Genomic DNA, 17,796 nt, shown 5'->3' with positions numbered 1-17,796 from the left:
GTCCTGTTCAGCCTTTAATTGAGTGTTAAGTTAGGTTAGGCTTTTTTAACTGATTGGTTTGCTTTTATTTATTGATTTTGAACCTGAACATTTTAAATTGTTACTGTAACTTACTTTGTTTGTTCGGCTTTTAATTTCATTGAATTGTATATGATGACCCATTTTTATTTTGAGTCTACATTAATTTGTATGCATATGTGCTATACAAATAAATGTGCCTTGCCTTGACACATTTTAAACCTTAAGTCACAGCCCATGTCTCCTGATTGATTTCTACAGTGATGAACCAAAATACCTTCAGACTGTAAAGGGACGGGAGGTTTAGAGGGACATAAGAGTAGAAAAGTCAATTACAGAATTAATTACAGAAGAATGATCATTTAAGAAAACGGTTTTCCTAAAAAAACAATAACAGTTCTTTTTATTAGCATGTTTACATAAGTGTAGTAGCTTCAACTTAAAAAGCATAGGCTAATGCTTTTATTACAACGGATTTGATACCGATTTCTCGTGCGTTTCCCCTTTCGCACTACTTGAAATTCCCACGCTCGATGTCATTTCCTGTTTCAGCACCCTGGAGAGCTCCATCTCCCTCATTTTTTTCCATCCATCGCTTCATCGGCAGCTTCAGGCGGGGAGGCAGAAGTTTGAGCAGAACCCGAGTAACCGTCTATGCTTCCCATACTGTTTGGACCCCTTTGCAAATGTGTATCACAAGATTTCGCGACGATTAGAAAACAACACAGGGGGGAGAGAGAGAGAGAGAGCGAGAGAGAGGGAAGGAGCAGAAATACCGAGGAACCGAGATGAAAATATGCAAAGAGACGATTCCGTAAAACAGATTTCTCGCTTTCTACTATTTGGGTACTGAGGATAAACAGCGGGCTTCTGCAGGACAGGACTGCCGTGCGGGGGACGCGAAGGGACCGATCTGCATGTGAGAGCGTTGGTCCAAACACCGGAGGAAGACATGCAGCCCGCCAGCCACCTTCTGAGTCTGATCATCCTCATCTTGATGGGCACAGAACTCACCCAAGTAGGTTTGAACACACGCCATTTTCCCCCTGCTGTAAGCTTGTTAAAGCTATACACCTCGGCTAATTGGTTGGAGATCTGACATACGATTCTCCAGTGCAGCTCCTAACAGTTGATAGAGCTCCTGTGAATTAGCTATTTTTTCCGCCCTTAAACAGATGAACGGTTTAAGGATGACATCGCGATGATGTGTGGATCCATTGTGCTTGACGGGCGCAGATACCGCGGGCGTAGCGCCCAGCAGATGTCACGTATAGGCTGACCCTGGAACGGCCGATGCTATAGCCATAAATGTAACGAATATATATTACTGCGCACGTCTTTCTGTAGCCTAGTTGTTTACCGAGCACATTAGTGTTAATTGGGTGACGAGGTCTGTCCGTATAGCCTATCCGTCTTTTTCCAGATATTTCTAAAATTGAGAGGTAGGCAGCCTTTCAGTAGGGTATAGGATAGCCCACTCATTCTCGTTTTCATGAGACAGGTTTTTATCCCATATGTATTCGGCTTGAGTTGTTTATTTTTGAATGAACGCAAGCAGTCACATTCAAAGGTTATTATAGTGTTTCACAGCTCATCTGGTGTTTTGAGAATGCCCAGATGACCAGAGACGCTTTGATAAGCTCAGTCCAATACAAGGAATAAAATAAAAACACGCAATGACCAATAGCTCAAGCATAGCGTTATGCACTCAGACAATATGCTGTGTTAATTGTAATCACCTGAAATGTATCAGTATCCAATGTTCTGATACACCTCCACTAAGTTATGACAATGTCCTTGTCTTTTAGTTTTACAATTGAGAATGGGGTTTTTGTCAAGAGATACCTAACAATAGAGGATTTGTTTAGTGTTTAGTAGCAACATGTGTATGGTTGTGGGTGTTGCCTTTACCTACAGTGTGACATTAACACAGGGAGGCAGAGGATTCATCAAATACTCTTTTACATCCTTTATTTCCATGTTAGTGCCTTTCCTTTGGGATTAAAACAATAAAAGAGAGAACTCTTGAGAAACATGGTTTGTCAAAGGTGTCTGTTTAAACAAAACCCCCAACCACTATGCAAATGAGGCTTCCTCATATCACAACGAAGACAGTTCAAGTTAACTCCACAATATTATGTACAAATTGCCAGCATAAAAATGTTGCTTGGGTATCCCATTTAAATTCTCAGAATCATACAAAACTCCATACAAGTGAGTGCTTCACAGATGCATCCCACTGGCCATGTTATTTCAACAAACATTAGCCAACATGAGCACGTTTCCCGACGGAAACATTTTTATATTCTTAACGCACACCAGGCCTCCGCCTTCCGCTGGTTTCACATTGAATTCCAAACCGCTTGATCAAAAACCTGTCAGAACTGGATGTCGAGCTCACGCCCGTGGCCCCCCGTGGGAGGTTGGGTAGATAATTTCTGAACTGCATCAAATTCACCTTCCGGAAATAACTGACCTCCCATAAAGACGCTCGGCTGCCTCCATTACACCAGAGGTGGTGCCAACGTCTCAACCCAGGCCAGCAGACCCCGCTGAAGGCTTATGCTAACCCTGTGACACTCAGAGCTGGAGCTCTGAAAAACTTGCTGACCTCTGTCGAAAAAACACAACCTGCCCGCTTTGGTTCCCTCCGTTTTGATTGAGGCAGGGAGTCATGTGAGGTGAGGGAAAAACATGCTGCGCTTCGGGCTTTTTATGATATCTAATGTGAGTGGTGCTGGTGTCAGCCAGGGCGCCCCCCCCCCCCCCCCCCCCCCCCCCCCCCCCTCGTCTGCCGATGTCATCCTTTAAAAAGGTCACTCAATATCCATCCTCACCCTCACCGCTCACTGTCCTCCAGGCCGTCACAAACACTCTACCGGGTCTATTTATATACATCAGACATCAGAGACGGTCGAACACCAAACACCAGGACTTACACACCCTGGACCCCGGAACTCCAGAGGTCCAGTACAAACATCTGCTGGATGTTTTAGGACGGGAGATAAAGAGCAGAACCAGCCTTACCTTTATTTGGTTGTTAAGTCGTGACGTGTTTCCGGGTCCAAAGTTGGCTGAGGCGCTGTCTTCGAAATGCCTCAGTAATAATAATAATTCATTATATTTATATAGCGCTTTTTCGAGGCTCAAAGACACTGACAAATATAGGAAAAACGGGAAAGTGCTGTGTACCTTGTTGTATGAATAGATCCGAGTCTAAAAAACGATTGAACTGTCATTCTACCTCTGTAGTACACTGGTACTCTGGTGGAGGACATTTCTGGTTTGGACCCGGAAATTGCTAAACGTCACCTTTGACGTCAGACTTAACAACCGAATTAGACAGATGGGCCTGGATCCATTATTAACAAGGTTCCTGGACCCTCAAGGTTGGATCTGTTGAACAATGTTCATCCATCTTACAACGTGATCGGGTGGTGGGTAGTGGTAGCCCTAGTGGATACTGAGTTGGACTGGTGCTATCAAGAAGGTCATGAGTTCAAGTCCCACCTGGGAACACCTCCACTCGTGTGCCCTTGAGTAAGGCACTTAGCCCCTAAATTACTCCAGGGAAGACTGTAGTCCCTGTAATCTCGAATTGTAAGTCGCTTTGGAGAAAAGTGTTAAATGCTAAATGGTGAAAATGTCAATGTAAAAATGTAAACAAAGTCATTAGTAGGAGTTGTATACAGTATGTACTGTAAACGGTCAGCTGGTACACTCATGGAGATGATCGAGGCGTTTTGTGAAGGCGGTAACATGGTGGGCTATTGTTTCATTTTCCATGTGGGTGAGAGTGGAGGGATGACAGCAGGGATGTCAAGGAGATCGTATAGAGGGTTCTGTATCGTTTTACTCTCTCCGTACGGTAGAGCAGGAGGGGATTTATTTATACGCTGTTGAAGGTTCATTTATGTCAGGCTGGTTGTAGAACAACATGATGTAGATTCTGTCTCTTTCTCTCTCTCTCTTTTTCTCACTCTCACACACTCACACACACCCACACACACACACATGCACACACATGCACACACACACACACACACATACACTCACACACTCACACAAACACCATCTGCCACTTCTTTAGGAGTGTGTAGAGGGAGGGGTGTGTGTGTGTGTGTGTGTGTGTGTGTGTGCAATATCATCAACAACCTCCCCATGTCTATTCACACCCTAACATGTATTGTCAAAATCACCAATTCATTCTCTCCTCAGCCATTAACAGAAACACACACAGTGAAGCCCTTCTAGAGCTCTGTAGCGTGTATAGCAGTAATTAAGGTGTTGTATACCAGTAATGAAGGTGTTGTATACCGGTAATGAACGTGTTCTCAGAGCGTTTGCCAGGGCAGCAGTTTGCTGTTGCTTTCAGTCAGGTAGGGAAGAGGCAGCTGCTCATCAGCCAGCTTCCCCAAGGCTGCAGGCCCACACCCCCCTGCAGTCTGTTGCTGACGGAGCCGCCCTCCTACCCTCCTGCAGACATCACCCTCCAACTGAACCACCAGCATCCCACACACACACACACACACACACACACACACACACGCACACACACACGCACGCACACACACACACACACACACACACAAACACACATACACACAGTACAGGCTTGCTCCAAAAGACAGACAACTAAACCAAACTTGCACACACTTCACACACACACACACACACACACACAGACACACAGGCACACACACACGCACTCACGCACGCACGCACACACTCACAGGCTCACTCAGAAAGACACAAGACTAAACCAAACATGCACACACTTCACACACACACACACACACAAAGAGACACACGCACGCACAAACGCACGCACACACACTCACAGGCTCACTCAGAAAGACACAAAACTAAACCAAACATGCACACACTTCACACACACACACAGACACACACAGACACACACACAAACACAAGCACACACACACACACAAGCACACACACACACACACACACACACACACACACACACACTCACATAAATACAAAATCTAATACAGAAACCCCTAACCCCCTATACCTGTGTGTATGGTTCAGCTGGAAATACGGAGATCCCAGTGCAGTTTTCTAAAATAATAGTGTTGTTTATGCAAAGCCAACGCTATAATCAAATCACCTCCTGGGAGAGAAAGAACGGCGGGGTAAGAACTGCATTGCACTGTGCCTGACTGACAGCAAGAAAGGCCTTTATTTATAATTCAGTGTGCCTGAAAGAGAGTGAGGAGGTGAGACTATACCCACTACTCCCTCTGTCGGACTTGTTGCAGCTGTGAAATAGCCTCTGCTTCTCCTCATGCTGTCGTAAGAGCCCGAGTGTCTGCTTTAATTGGCACCTCTCCACTCTGACGACGAGATCCGTGCATAATTCCTCTCTCTGCATAAATAGTTTCGCATGACTGTCATGATTCATACAGTGCGAATTGCGTCGGTTTCACATCCGTCTCCTTTTCTGGCTGTGACGTGGCTGGCATGACAAGCGTCGGGGATACTCCTTGGACTGATTTCCACAGTCCTGATGATCTTGGACGCATTTCCGCAGTTTATCAGTCTAGAAATAAAAAAAATATGGGTCTGAATGTTAGGAGCTGTTGTGTTCAGGAGCTATAGGCCAGAATCAGGGGGGGTGACAGCCCGGGGTGTTACTGTGGTACTGTTCTATCTGGCAGAGAGGGGCTGTGCTCTGAACGAGGCTGAGCTGGATACAGGATAGCAACAGGCACAAGTTGACCTCGGCGTAGGTACCTCTCACTGGCAAGAATAGTCCGTTCTGTAGACTATTAGACTGTGTGCTTTCACCAAGAAATCGTGACGTTAGAATTCTAAGGTTCTATCTCAATTTTTGTCAAAATTTAGTTTTTTACATAATCTGATCCATTAGGTGTTTATTAATGCCTGTGTGGTGTTATTTTTAAAATGTTGACATTTTTGAGTTAGGTAATTCATAAAATACAAAAGTTCCATCTCACAAAACATAATGGAATGTAAAAACTTTGACGCTCAATATCTCTGAACTACCCTAAACGGAGATAGAACCTTATAATTCTAAGCTCACGAAATGTCCGAGATAGACAGTGCGTGGGGGAAATGGAGAGAGAGAGAGAGAGAGAAAGAGGGGGAGAGAGGGTGGGGTGGGGATAGTCATAGAGAGGACACAAATAACCCTTTTAGGGCTCACGTTGTATGTATAGTCGAGGTCATGGTCCATCTTGCAGTACTACAGCTAAGCCTAGGGGTGGAGCCTATTCTGAGGCTCTGCTCGGTGCTCTCATGTTCCATGATGTGATTCTCCACAGCGTCTGTTCACGAGGTAAATACCCCACCCTCAAGTTGTAGTTCAAAGTAAACATTCTTGAGTAGCCTACACCTTCAAGTAATTCTTGAGTAAAATGATAGAGAGGGTGGGGGTGGGGTGTTGAAGAATGAAGTGGACGGGTACAATGGATGCCTATTGATGCCTAGTGGCATTTGATTTTTGTTCTGATACATAGGCCTTGTGCATAGAATTGCCAAAATTGAGAATGCAGAATATAGCCTACTTTGCCTCGTTACAGGCAAAGCCTCAATGTGTAGCTGGCAGCCTTCGGGGAAGCAGGTTACGCAAAGGACACACAGTTGTTTTTTCACCCAGTGCGAAATGTGTAGGCCGTTGTGCTTCATTCACAAACAAATAGATTTGAAATTTGGAGATTTATGAATCTCCAAAGTACAACCGAGTTATTGCGTTGGCTATTTGACTCACCAGCAACACCAAAATCAGCTACACGATGGCGCCAGAGTCTTTCACTTGCATCCTGTATCTCAGTTTCAGAGTTTACTGTAACCACTAATCACTGTTCTTATGGTAGGCCTGCGCTCTGGGGACTTTCTGAATAAAACCACATTTTTGTATTCTAATTTCCCAGGTAGCCTATATCATCTTGTTGGGCCTGGGAGAGATTTAACAAACTAGGCTATGGTATCAAACTATGGTAGGCCCTATCCTTATTTTTCTTTGAATTCATCACCTCGGATGGTAAAGGGTGGAGTATTCAACGTGTTTAAATCATAACGGACTGCAAGGGGTTGTTAATTAATTAAGTTAACGTCGAATTGAGTTATTCTGGGTAACCTGACAGCTCGCGCTCCGCAGGAGGTGGGGGCGAGAGAAATGTCACCTGCCCTGGGATAATTAAGCGCTCAGCATCCCGCGACCAGAGAGTGGCATGACCTCGACACACTGCTCTTTTTCAGCTCCCCAGGGATCCGTCCAGCTCAGGGACAAATAACCTGCAATCCGAGAAATAATAACCGGTCAACAACGTACCCCCAGTGGCACTGAGGAAGGGCGTCCTGCAAGCAAAGCAGGACGAACCTGGCTGACATCACGTTGCGCCTCGCTATATAGATCCGTAGTACCTCCTCTCTCCTCTCTCATCCATTCGGAGCAGCTTGTGTGTAGTCACTCGCACTTAATCACGGAGTGCGCGAGACAGGAGGCGGACCGAGGGCGTGAACGAAATCGGGACGGAGAACAGGAGAGCCACCAGAGCGCGGGACAGCAGCACGGAGAGAGGAAGAAAGATTCACAGAGATTCCCGGCCCCCCCCACTCAATCACAGTTTCTCCCAGCTTTCTGCTGTCAGATCCGGAGTCTCGGTTTATTACTGACCTGAACAACCTGCGGGCTCCTTCCAGCTCCGAACCCTTCCCCAGTCCGTCATCCGAGATGTCCAAGGAAAAACCGACCGAACCGGGCGCACGGGTGTTACACCAAGCTTCTCCAGGCAACATGGATTGCCTTGTTCGTTTCACACCGGAATGTGTAGAATGAAGGTTCGGGTTAAACGCAGACCGCAGAGATGTCGGTGCCTTTGCTGAAGATCGGCGTCGTGCTTAGCACCATGGCGATGATCACCAACTGGATGTCGCAGACGCTGCCCGCGTTGGTGGGGCTGAATACGACCAAGCTCACGGCGGCACAGGGATACCCGGACCGGAGTACCGGAGTAAGTGGCACAAGTTGTAAGGCTTCTCTGGCGTTCAATTGTTTGGTACAATAGTTCGGTTCTCTCCTTTTAGATTCTGGAAGATGTGCGCTCTCATGGTTGATTCGTGAATTATTAAAACATTCTCTAATCAGGTCTCTGTAATCGTCTCCTCTCCAAAAGCTCTTTGTCTTATAGTCTGTGCACGTTGCACTGTGTGTTGTTCCAGCGCTGAGATGTAGTCTAAGATGATAATTCAATTGCAGAGGCATGATTGATTTCGCCCGCGTTCAGATTGAGAGAGAGATAACATGGTTGTAGGTTACCGTATGTTTTAGGAGGGGCGGGGGAGAGCGCTGCATGGTGAGAGGGGACCAAGGGCGCGCTGTGGAGTACGTTAACGGGCTCGGATTCTGGCGTTGATAAAACGCTGCAAGGTGAAAATGAAGTGGGAATGAAAAATTGCGGGCTGAGGGTTTTTTTTTACGCGGTGTAAAGCGGTGTCTTTCTCTTTGTCCCTTTCAACCTCAGAATCACAGAACATCGAAATACGCGCAAAGGAAGGAGTCCTGTAGCCTAATACGCCGCCGCGCGAGTTTTTCTTTGTCTTTTTTTTTTTGTCATGCCCAGATCTGACTTTGGATAAATGACGTATTCAAATATACAAAATATTGTACTAATTAATATTGTTGTTATTTGATGTTGGTGATGGGGGAGGGGTGTGTGTGTGTGTGTGTGTATGCAAATTAAATCATGTTCCAGTATGATTTTTAATCATTTAAGTGCACGAGTGCTTAAAGAGCATCATAAATCCACTAATTAGGATTTCCCCCATGGATAGTACCAGTGTTGGACATTTAGACTGAACGTAATTGCACTGCATATTGATTGCTGGGCAAAAAAAGTGTTTTTTAAATATCTGTCTGAACAAGTGATCCAGAGGACAAACGCTTTTGCATTTTCCAACAGATTTCCATTAAAAGAGATGAGCAAATGAGATCTCCGATTATAAGGACGCAAGCTGTATCATATAGTAGGCCTAATGCTGTGTTATTGCTTCGTTATTACACAGTCGATTGTGATTGGCGCGGTCTTGCAGGCTTATTCCTGTGGGATCATTGACATCATCTGAACAGATGCGCCTTTGATGGAGCTGTGGTCCTGGTGGCTGGATGGTTGTGCTTTTATGCTGGGCGGCAGTGAAGCATCCGTGTTTCACAGTCGTCAGTTCATCAGTGAGGATAAGTTAACAACTTGGTTTTACATTATAGGTTCTGTCTCTGGTTTTTATTCACTGAGCCAGGACAGTTTGTGACCCTTTTGGGCCTCTTTTGAATTTACAGCCTTGGAATAACTTACACTTTTATCTAAATCCATATCCATACCCACAGCAGTAGTCAGTCCCGTTTAATAGCACATTAGCCCATTAGTGCTATTGGAATAGAACTCCTTTTGACTCCTGCATAATGTACAGTACAGTGGAATAATGGTGAATTTGAATCTGACTGGGGATATCATTACTATTCCTTCTTCTTCGCAGGGAGACAATGGCTATTGGCTATATCCTGGGTTAATGCTACCAGATCTGCAGATCTACAAAGCTGACATTCTCAGTAATTGCTTTTTTTCTTATTTTAAGATTGGCAGCCTCGGCTGGTAGGAGGAGGAGGAGGAGGAGAGAGACACACATGCCAGTCACCTCTGTCAGGTCCTCGTCAGATGTTCTTTTGGCTGCTTTCTTCCTCAGATAGGATGACAGGATCAGCTCCAGATTCAGCATTCGTGGACGAATCTGCAGTTCTTGATCTCTCATGGGGCTTTCACTTCATGTTTTGGGATTTTTCAAATGCAGTCAATAACTGGTTAAAACTTCCCCCAACACCCCACACGTGCTATGTGTTGTATCTGGACGACTAACACATGACTATATCATTGCCAGAACGTTCTTCGGTAATTAGACATGCCTGGACACGTTTGATTGGCTGCTGCTTCTCACCTCAGTCGGCTTTTGGTGGTTTGATAGCGTGTCGAGGGAGGGGCTTGTTGCTAGTAGCGTCCAGATGGTGCTGTGCGTAAGCCTGCATGAGGATCTCACAGACAGACATGATTTAATCAGTGTTGGAGAGAAAATACCAATGATGTAGTGGGGGGGGGGGGCTTTAACACCACTCTAAATGGAGCTTTGTGGAGGTTCGAAATGTGCTGCAGCTAAGCTGAGCCCAGTCTGGGAAGCAAAGCGAGGCAGATGTAGCAGTAAAAAACAGACACGGTTATCCCACTAATTGGATTAGATGACGATGGCTTTAGCATTATTTTGATCTCCTCTCATCTGCTCTCTCTCTTTCTCTCTCTCTCTTTCTCTCACTCTCTCTCTCCATCCTTGATCCCCCCAGGTGTTGCCAGCCAACCCAGAGGAGTCCTGGCAGGTGTATAGCTCAGCCCAGGACAGCGAGGGGAGGTGTGTGTGCACCGTGGTCGCCCCGCAACAGTCCATGTGCTCACGGGACGCACGCACCAAGCAGCTGAGGCAACTGCTAGAGAAGGTAACTATGACTACCACCACCTCCGCCCCCCCCTCCTCGACAACAACACGACCCTATCCACTGCACGTGATTGACCGCAGACCGCAAGCTGTCTCCGCACAAACACACATGCACACAAGCGTGCACACGCACACACGCACACATGCACACACGCACACACGTACACACACACACACACACACACACACACACATACGCACACACACGCACACACACACACTCCCAAACTCACTCACATCACGCTTGTGTTTACGGCCCCTCTCCACCCCCTCATCGCCTGCAGGACAAGAATAGGAATCACACACTAATGAGTTCCCTGGAAACCCTAGACAGCCTCACGGAAGTGCTCCGGCCCTCTCTGAGCCTCAGTGACGCACTACCCAAAGCAACCCGACGTGACGCATGACGCAACCCGACCCGACGCACTTCAAGTGCCTCAGGGCGCTGCGAGCGAGCGGTGGTCTTGTATACAAAAGAGAACGAGCTTTTCGAGAGCTTGTATAATGAAACTCGTCGCCTTTTTTTAAACCGCGGGTCGGTATAACCTCAAAAGGACGTCGCACACAGTAGAACAGTTGGCATTTTTCCACGCTAGAGTAGATGCCAGTTAGGAGTCACTGAAGGGTACCACACGTCTCACACGTCGATGGACCGGCACGCAGGAGAGCTTGACAGTGTGTCAGAACATATTTCTGTCTACTTCTTCTTCTGCGTCAGTGTCACCTGTGTCACAGAGCACGGAAACACAATCCAACCGAGCGAGAACCATATCTTTTACGAACGGCTAAATAGATTTCCCTCCAAACTTGACGGGGAGAAAAGTCGGAAAGCATGGCCCCCCCCTCCTCTTCATCAGCACGAGAAAATAGAAACCGAATCCAAATCTCAGGGTAGGAATCGTAGGTTTCAAGCAGGGTCAATATGTACAGATATATCTAGAGGTGTTTCTCAAGAGGTCCAGAAACCATGTCGGTGTGTGTCCCTGCTGTTCCACCCCCGCCCCCCCACCCCCACCCCACCCCCCATCCCCCTCAGGTCCAGAACATGACCCAGTCCATCCAGGTCCTGGACCAGCGGACCCAGAGGGACCTGCAGTACGTGGAGAAGATGGAGGTGCAGCTCCGAGGCCTGGAGACCAAGTTCAGACAGGTGGAGGAGAACCACAAGCAGAACATCGCCAAGCAATACAAGGTACTACAGCCTAGGACCCCCCCCCCATCTGACCACTACCACTGTAGCTTCATGTGTCACCTCCTCACCCCACGCTGTGTGTATGTTGCTCACCCATGGATATAGTCCAGCACCACCAACTCAACTAATTCATTCATTCATTCATTCATTCATTCATTCATTCATTCATTCATTCATTCATTCATTCATTCATTCATTCATTCATTCATTCATTTATTCATTCACTCACTCCCACAACCTGTTTCTTAATGTCCGTGCCACTTTCTTACATACATAATATACAGTATTTTGATATGGCTCAGTAACCCAGTCCACATACACATTCTTTATAGTTAATCAATATGGTTGTTTACCTTCAGAGAGACTGCAGCCTTATAATAGATTGATTTCATACATCGATGACACTGAAGAAGATTGAATTGCCACCAATGAATCATGGCTCTCTCTCTCTCTCTCTCTCTCTCTCTCTCTCTCTCTCTCTCTCTCTCTCTCTCTCTCTCTCTCTCTCTCTCTCTCTCTCTGTTACATTTAGTTCACGAGCCTCGCTCCATTAAGCTTGCAACACCTGCACATTGATCCACTAACACTGAGACAAACAGACCACTGTACACTCTTCATTATGTTAATCAGGAAATGATGATGGATCAAACTTCTACTGAATGTAGAAGGGAGACGAGGCTGTCTCCAGCCCCAGCAGTGTGTGTGACACCATCCTTTACATCCTGTCTCTGCTTCATGGTCCTCACACCCCTCCCCCCACCTCGTGTCATGCATGGAGAAACCTCAGCATGTTTAACACACTAATTCAGTGTGTGTATTAGTGTGTGTGTGTGTATTAGTGTGTGTGTGTGTATTAGTGTGTGTGTGTGTGTGTGTATGTCTGTGTGTGTGAGACTGCATGTGAGTGTGTGTGTGTGTGTGTGTGTGTGTGTGTGTGTGTGTGTCTTAGATAGGTTAGTGAGCTAGATCCTGTCAACAGTGTGTCATCTTCTTGCTTGCAGGGCTAACTTGTCAGACAAGTACAGAGAGCCACAGGAGAAGAGGCAGTCAGTCCCATGTGTTCCCCTGAACTGGGCCACAGCAGTACTGAGACTTTTTTTGGGCGTCAAGCAGTTTATTTACCTTTAGCATCATTAGTACAAAGAAACCCCACCCTTTCCCCCACCAACCACTGATCTCTTCCTGCATGTTACTGTCAACGTTTTCCATCCAAACGCTTTTTCAAAAGTAAAAATTAGTTGTTTACAATTATTATTATTACTATTAATTATTAATTATTATTATTATTATTATTATTATTATTATTGTTCTTTTACTTTTGGTTTTGTCTATGCATATTTGGTTACTAAAGAAATATACGTATAAACAAAAGAAATAAAATCCGAAAACACTTTGTTGTGTGTGACAAGCATGTAACCCTTAAGATGTTGCATTTTAAACGATGATGACCAATAAAGAGCTTTCCCAATTGTTTCCGGTGTTCTGAGAGGCTTGCTTTAAACTGCTCTTCGACACCACGATGGAGCAACTGCTCAACCCACTTGGTGGAAACATTTTGTCGGGTTTGTTCGGCTCAGAAAACACACACACACATGCACGTGCACAAACACACCACTGTACACACTCTCACAGACTCAGGGTCGCTCTTTGAAGAGAGAGAGAGAGAGAGAGAGAGAGAGAGAGAGAGAGAGAGAGAGAGAGAGAGTCAGGGTAGTCAGAGGAGTCAGGGCCAGAGTCAGGGTTGTTTTTTTGGTTCTTTTCTTTTTATATTGGACAGGAGTCATCTTCTTCTTTTTTTTGGTCGCGCATGACACTGAACCCAGCTTATTCTTAACCCTTTCAGGCCATAAAAGCGAAAATGGAGGAGCTTAGACCCTTGATACCAGTGTTGGAGGAATACAAGGCGGATGCCAAATTGGTATTGCAGTTTAAGGAGGAAGTCCAGAATCTGACGTCAGTTCTAAACGAACTTCAGGAGGAGATGGGGGCCTATGACTACGAGGAGCTTCACAGCAGAGTGTCAAATCTTGAAGAGAGGCTCCGAGCATGCATGCAAAAATTAGGTAGGCCGAGAAAGCTACTATAACATACACATTCACTCACACTCTCTCTCTCTCTCACACACACACACACACACACACACACACACACACACACACACACACACACACACACTCGACACGCCAGTACATGTGTGTGTTGCATCAGCCTGAATCATAGGCCGAGAAAGCTACTATAACATACACACTCACACTCTCTCTCACACACACACACACACACACACTCACACTCTCTCTCACACACACACACACACACACACACTCACACTCTCTCTCACACACACACACACACACACACACACACACACACACTGGACACGCCAGTACATGTGTGTGTTGCATCAGCCTCAGGGCATCACGGACATGGGGACACCTCAGAAACAACCGGAATGAGGAGTGGTGTTTGGATGCCATTCAATGGTGTTTAGAAACCATTCCTTATTCCATTCCATGTCTTCAAATGATCCTGTCCTCCGATTTCGACCTTTCCACCAGCCTCCACTGATGCATTCCTATACCAGACATTGCTGCCACACACTTATGGTTGTTCATTGACATCATTTGCTAACCACACACACTTTATTCATCGAATCCACACATGTTATACTTTGTACTATTCTATATGCACCGTGTGTAACAGAGTGTACATTTTACATTTGTTTGTGTTCAACTATTTCTATACTGTTTATTTGAACTGACTAATTGAACCAAAAAACATGAGTGTTTCACATGCTCACCTGCAGCCATGTGAGGTGTGATGACTTGTGTTGTTGGCTCAGACTAGTCACACCACAGTGTTCTTGGCTCTTATCTCAGACTAGTCACACCTCAGTTATTTCCTACAGTGCTAAGTCACACCCACAGTGTAGCGGCATGGCGCTATGGCAGCAGCAGAGATACATGTTCACAGCCACTACAGTGGTCTTACAAGGGTGTGCTGTCATGTATGTGTTGTTTAGGTGTACCATTGGAAGCCTATGTGTGACATGGTCTGGTTAAAAAGCCCCCCAAGTAGGGCCCAAGGACATTTTTTGAAAATAGTTGAAGAAGATTATGCTTATTTGAATGTTGGTACAACTCAAACCAAAATACCGGAGAAACTCGCTCCGAATCAAAACACATGCAAAACAGCTGCTAGTCGCTGGCAGCTAAAAAGAAACTTCTATGAACATCTAACTGCATGTTTAGCACATCACAACATGCTGATAGAACATCAACAAGCTAAAAACACATAACTACACATAATTAGATGATCACACGACCCTAAAACGTAAAAGTTTGTTTACAAGCCGTGTATCACTTAACCAGTATTCAGACGATAATGACATAACAGACGATACAGTGAATCCAATTCTAAAAACTGGAAATCCTAAGTATTTAGTGATCCTAAAACTGCTGTTTTGTTATATCGAGTGGGCTCTTCAGCACCTCAACTTTCATCATATGCGAACAAACGGAAAACACGTTTGCACTTTGCACGACTTGAGAATCGCCGATATGCAGACCTTTTCGCCAGACCGTATCACATATCGTCAAACAGTAGGGCTTGCCGTTCACAGGCTCGTTGACTAAACAGCTCTCCATGGTATCCACATTATGATTACCTCCATGGGGGTGAAATGGGTGGATGGGTACTTTTAAGGACAACGTGAGGCGTGAGCACAAGGTTCTTGTGTTCCTAGTCCCTTGAAGTCCTGGGCTGTGAAACCCTCCATATTTAAGTATACACCAGAGCTATGAAACCCTCCATATTTAAGTGTACACCAGAGCTGTGAAACCCTCCATATTTAAGTATACACCAGAGCTGTGAAACCCTCCATATTTAAGTATACGCCAGAGCTGTGAAACCCTCCATATTTAAGTGTACGCCAGAGCTGGGAAACCCTCCATATTTAAGTATACACCAGAGGGTAAGACGATGGCCAAAAAAGTGATGCCACAAAGCAGCAATGTGGAGACCGTGGAGAGCTCATTAGTCCTGATGAAATGCAGTTCTGTCGACACACACATACACACACACACACTCACACACACACACACGCACGCACACACACATCACACACACACACACACCAATTCCGCCTCAGACTAGATACACAGCTGTACAGTCTAACGAGTTCAATCACTCAGTCTTTCATAAACACTCTCTCTCTCACACACATTGTGCAGTCACTCCCATCTTTTCTCTTTGTGTAACACACACACATACACACACACACACACACACCCTCTCTATCATCTTCCCCATCTCTCTCCCTCCTCTCCCTCCTGCTCACTCTTCCAGTCCATTATGGTTAGAGACACACACCAGGACTCCTGGTGTTCTCAGTCGCAGATCAATACACGCACACACACACACACACACACACACACACACACGCATCTTATCTCCTCCCAGCCCTCAGAGGAGCGGCTGCGGCAGGAGTCTATCCACAGCACTGAGATCAGCGGAGATAAAGGAGAGGTCGCCCAGCGAGCGCCCGGCTCGGGCCGTAGGGAGGGTGACGAGCCTCTTTCATCATCACACACACCAACACACGCACACCAACACACACACACACACACGCACCCACGCACACAGGATATTCGGACTCGAGTGAGGATCGTCAATAACACGGCTTCGGCTGCGTCCGAAAAAGACAAATGAAAAGAAAAAAAGAAAAAAAAGACTAAATACAGTCGGAAGAGAACGCAGAGGCAATTCTCCTGGAGAAAGAAATTCACAGAGTGAGAGAGACAGAGAGAGAGAGACAGAGAGAGAGGGACAGAAAGAGAGAGAGAGACAGACAGAATGATCAAGTGAGAGAGAGAATGATAGAGAAAGAGATTGATAGAGAGAGAGAGAAAGACAGACACAGAGGGAAAGAGAGAGAGAGAAAGACATTCACAGAGTGACACAGAAGCGAGAGCGTGTGGAGAGGGAGTGATAGTGGGGTGATAGCGGGGTGAGAGAGAGAGAGGGAGAGAGAGAGAGAAAGAGACAGAGAGAGAGAGACAGAGAGAGAGAGAGACAGAAATAGAGAGAGAGAGACAGAGAGAATGATAGAGAGAGAGAGAGAATGATAGAGAAAGTGAATGATAGAGAGAGAGAGAGAAAGAGAGAGAGAAAGACAGACACAGAGAGAGAAAGGGAAAGAGAGAGAGAGAAAGAAATTCACAGAGTGACACAGAGCGATATCGTGTGGAGAGGGAGTGATGGAGGGGTGGCGGAGGGAAACAGAGAGTGTACCTCAGAGTGAGAAGTGAGACAGAGACAGGTGGGGGGAGGCTGTTTTGTGGCGGGGGAGAGTAGCGGCCCTGTGGACAGTGGAGACACAATGGCCGTGGATCAGGAGGACGAGGCAGCGAGGATGCTGGGATATAATCAAATAAATAAATCAGGACGGGGGGGGTTCAGGTCAGCCCCTCTGTTTGTGACATCACAGGGACGGGCCGGCCTTCTGATGGGTGAGGCCCTACTCTCCTCCTATAGCATCACTCCCTCTTTCACTCTCTCTCTCTCTCTCTCTACTCTCCTTTACTAGTATCACCCCTCCCTCTCTCTCTCTCTCTCCTCTCCTATATGAGTATCACCCCCCCCTCTCTCTCTCTCTCTCTCCTCTACTAGTATCACTCCTTCTCTCTCTACTCTCCTTTACTAGTATCACCCCTCTCTCTCTCTCTCTCCTCTACTAGTATCACTCCTTCTCTCTCTCTCTCTCTCTCTCTCTACTCTCCTCTACTGGTATCACTCTCTCTCTCTCTCTACTCTCCTCTACTAGTATCACCCCCTCCCTTTCACTCCTTCTCTCTCTCTCTCCCTCTCTCTCTCTCTCTCTCTCTCTCTCTCTCTCTCTCTCTCTCTACTCTCCTCTACTGGTATCACTCTCTCTCTCTCTCTCTACTCTCCTCTACTAGTATCACCCCCTCCCTTTCACTCCTTCTCTCTCTCTCCCTCTCTCCCTCTCCCTCTCTCCCTCTCTCTCTCTCTCTCTCTCTCTCTCTCTCTCTCTCTCTCTCTACTCT

The 17,796-nt window shown here is 46.2% G+C and overlaps 1 protein-coding gene across 2 annotated transcripts in view; it reads left to right on the top strand.

Moving 5' to 3' along the window:
* Positions 1-970: 970 nt before the first annotated feature.
* olfm1b (olfactomedin 1b) overlaps positions 971-17,796 on the top strand; it is a gene marked incomplete at both ends in the record, with an annotated part of 25,014 nt that continues 8,188 nt past the window's right edge. Inside the window, 4 exons of one of the 2 annotated variants that reach the window (XM_080528320.1) lie at positions 971-1,036; positions 10,391-10,540; positions 11,576-11,731; positions 13,575-13,794. In XM_080528320.1, the coding sequence (XP_080384446.1) occupies positions 971-1,036; positions 10,391-10,540; positions 11,576-11,731; positions 13,575-13,794 (592 nt within the window). Of the gene's footprint in view, positions 1,037-7,871; positions 8,019-10,390; positions 10,541-11,575; positions 11,732-13,574; positions 13,795-17,796 lie in introns of those variants that run through there. The other variant, XM_080528319.1, reaches the window with a different exon arrangement.

Source organism: Nansenia antarctica (genome assembly GCF_963989245.1).
Source record: "Nansenia antarctica genome assembly, chromosome: 4".
In the NCBI taxonomy this organism is placed as follows: Eukaryota; Metazoa; Chordata; class Actinopteri; order Argentiniformes; family Microstomatidae; genus Nansenia; species Nansenia antarctica.
This window is presented reverse-complemented; position numbering and strand designations above follow the sequence as displayed.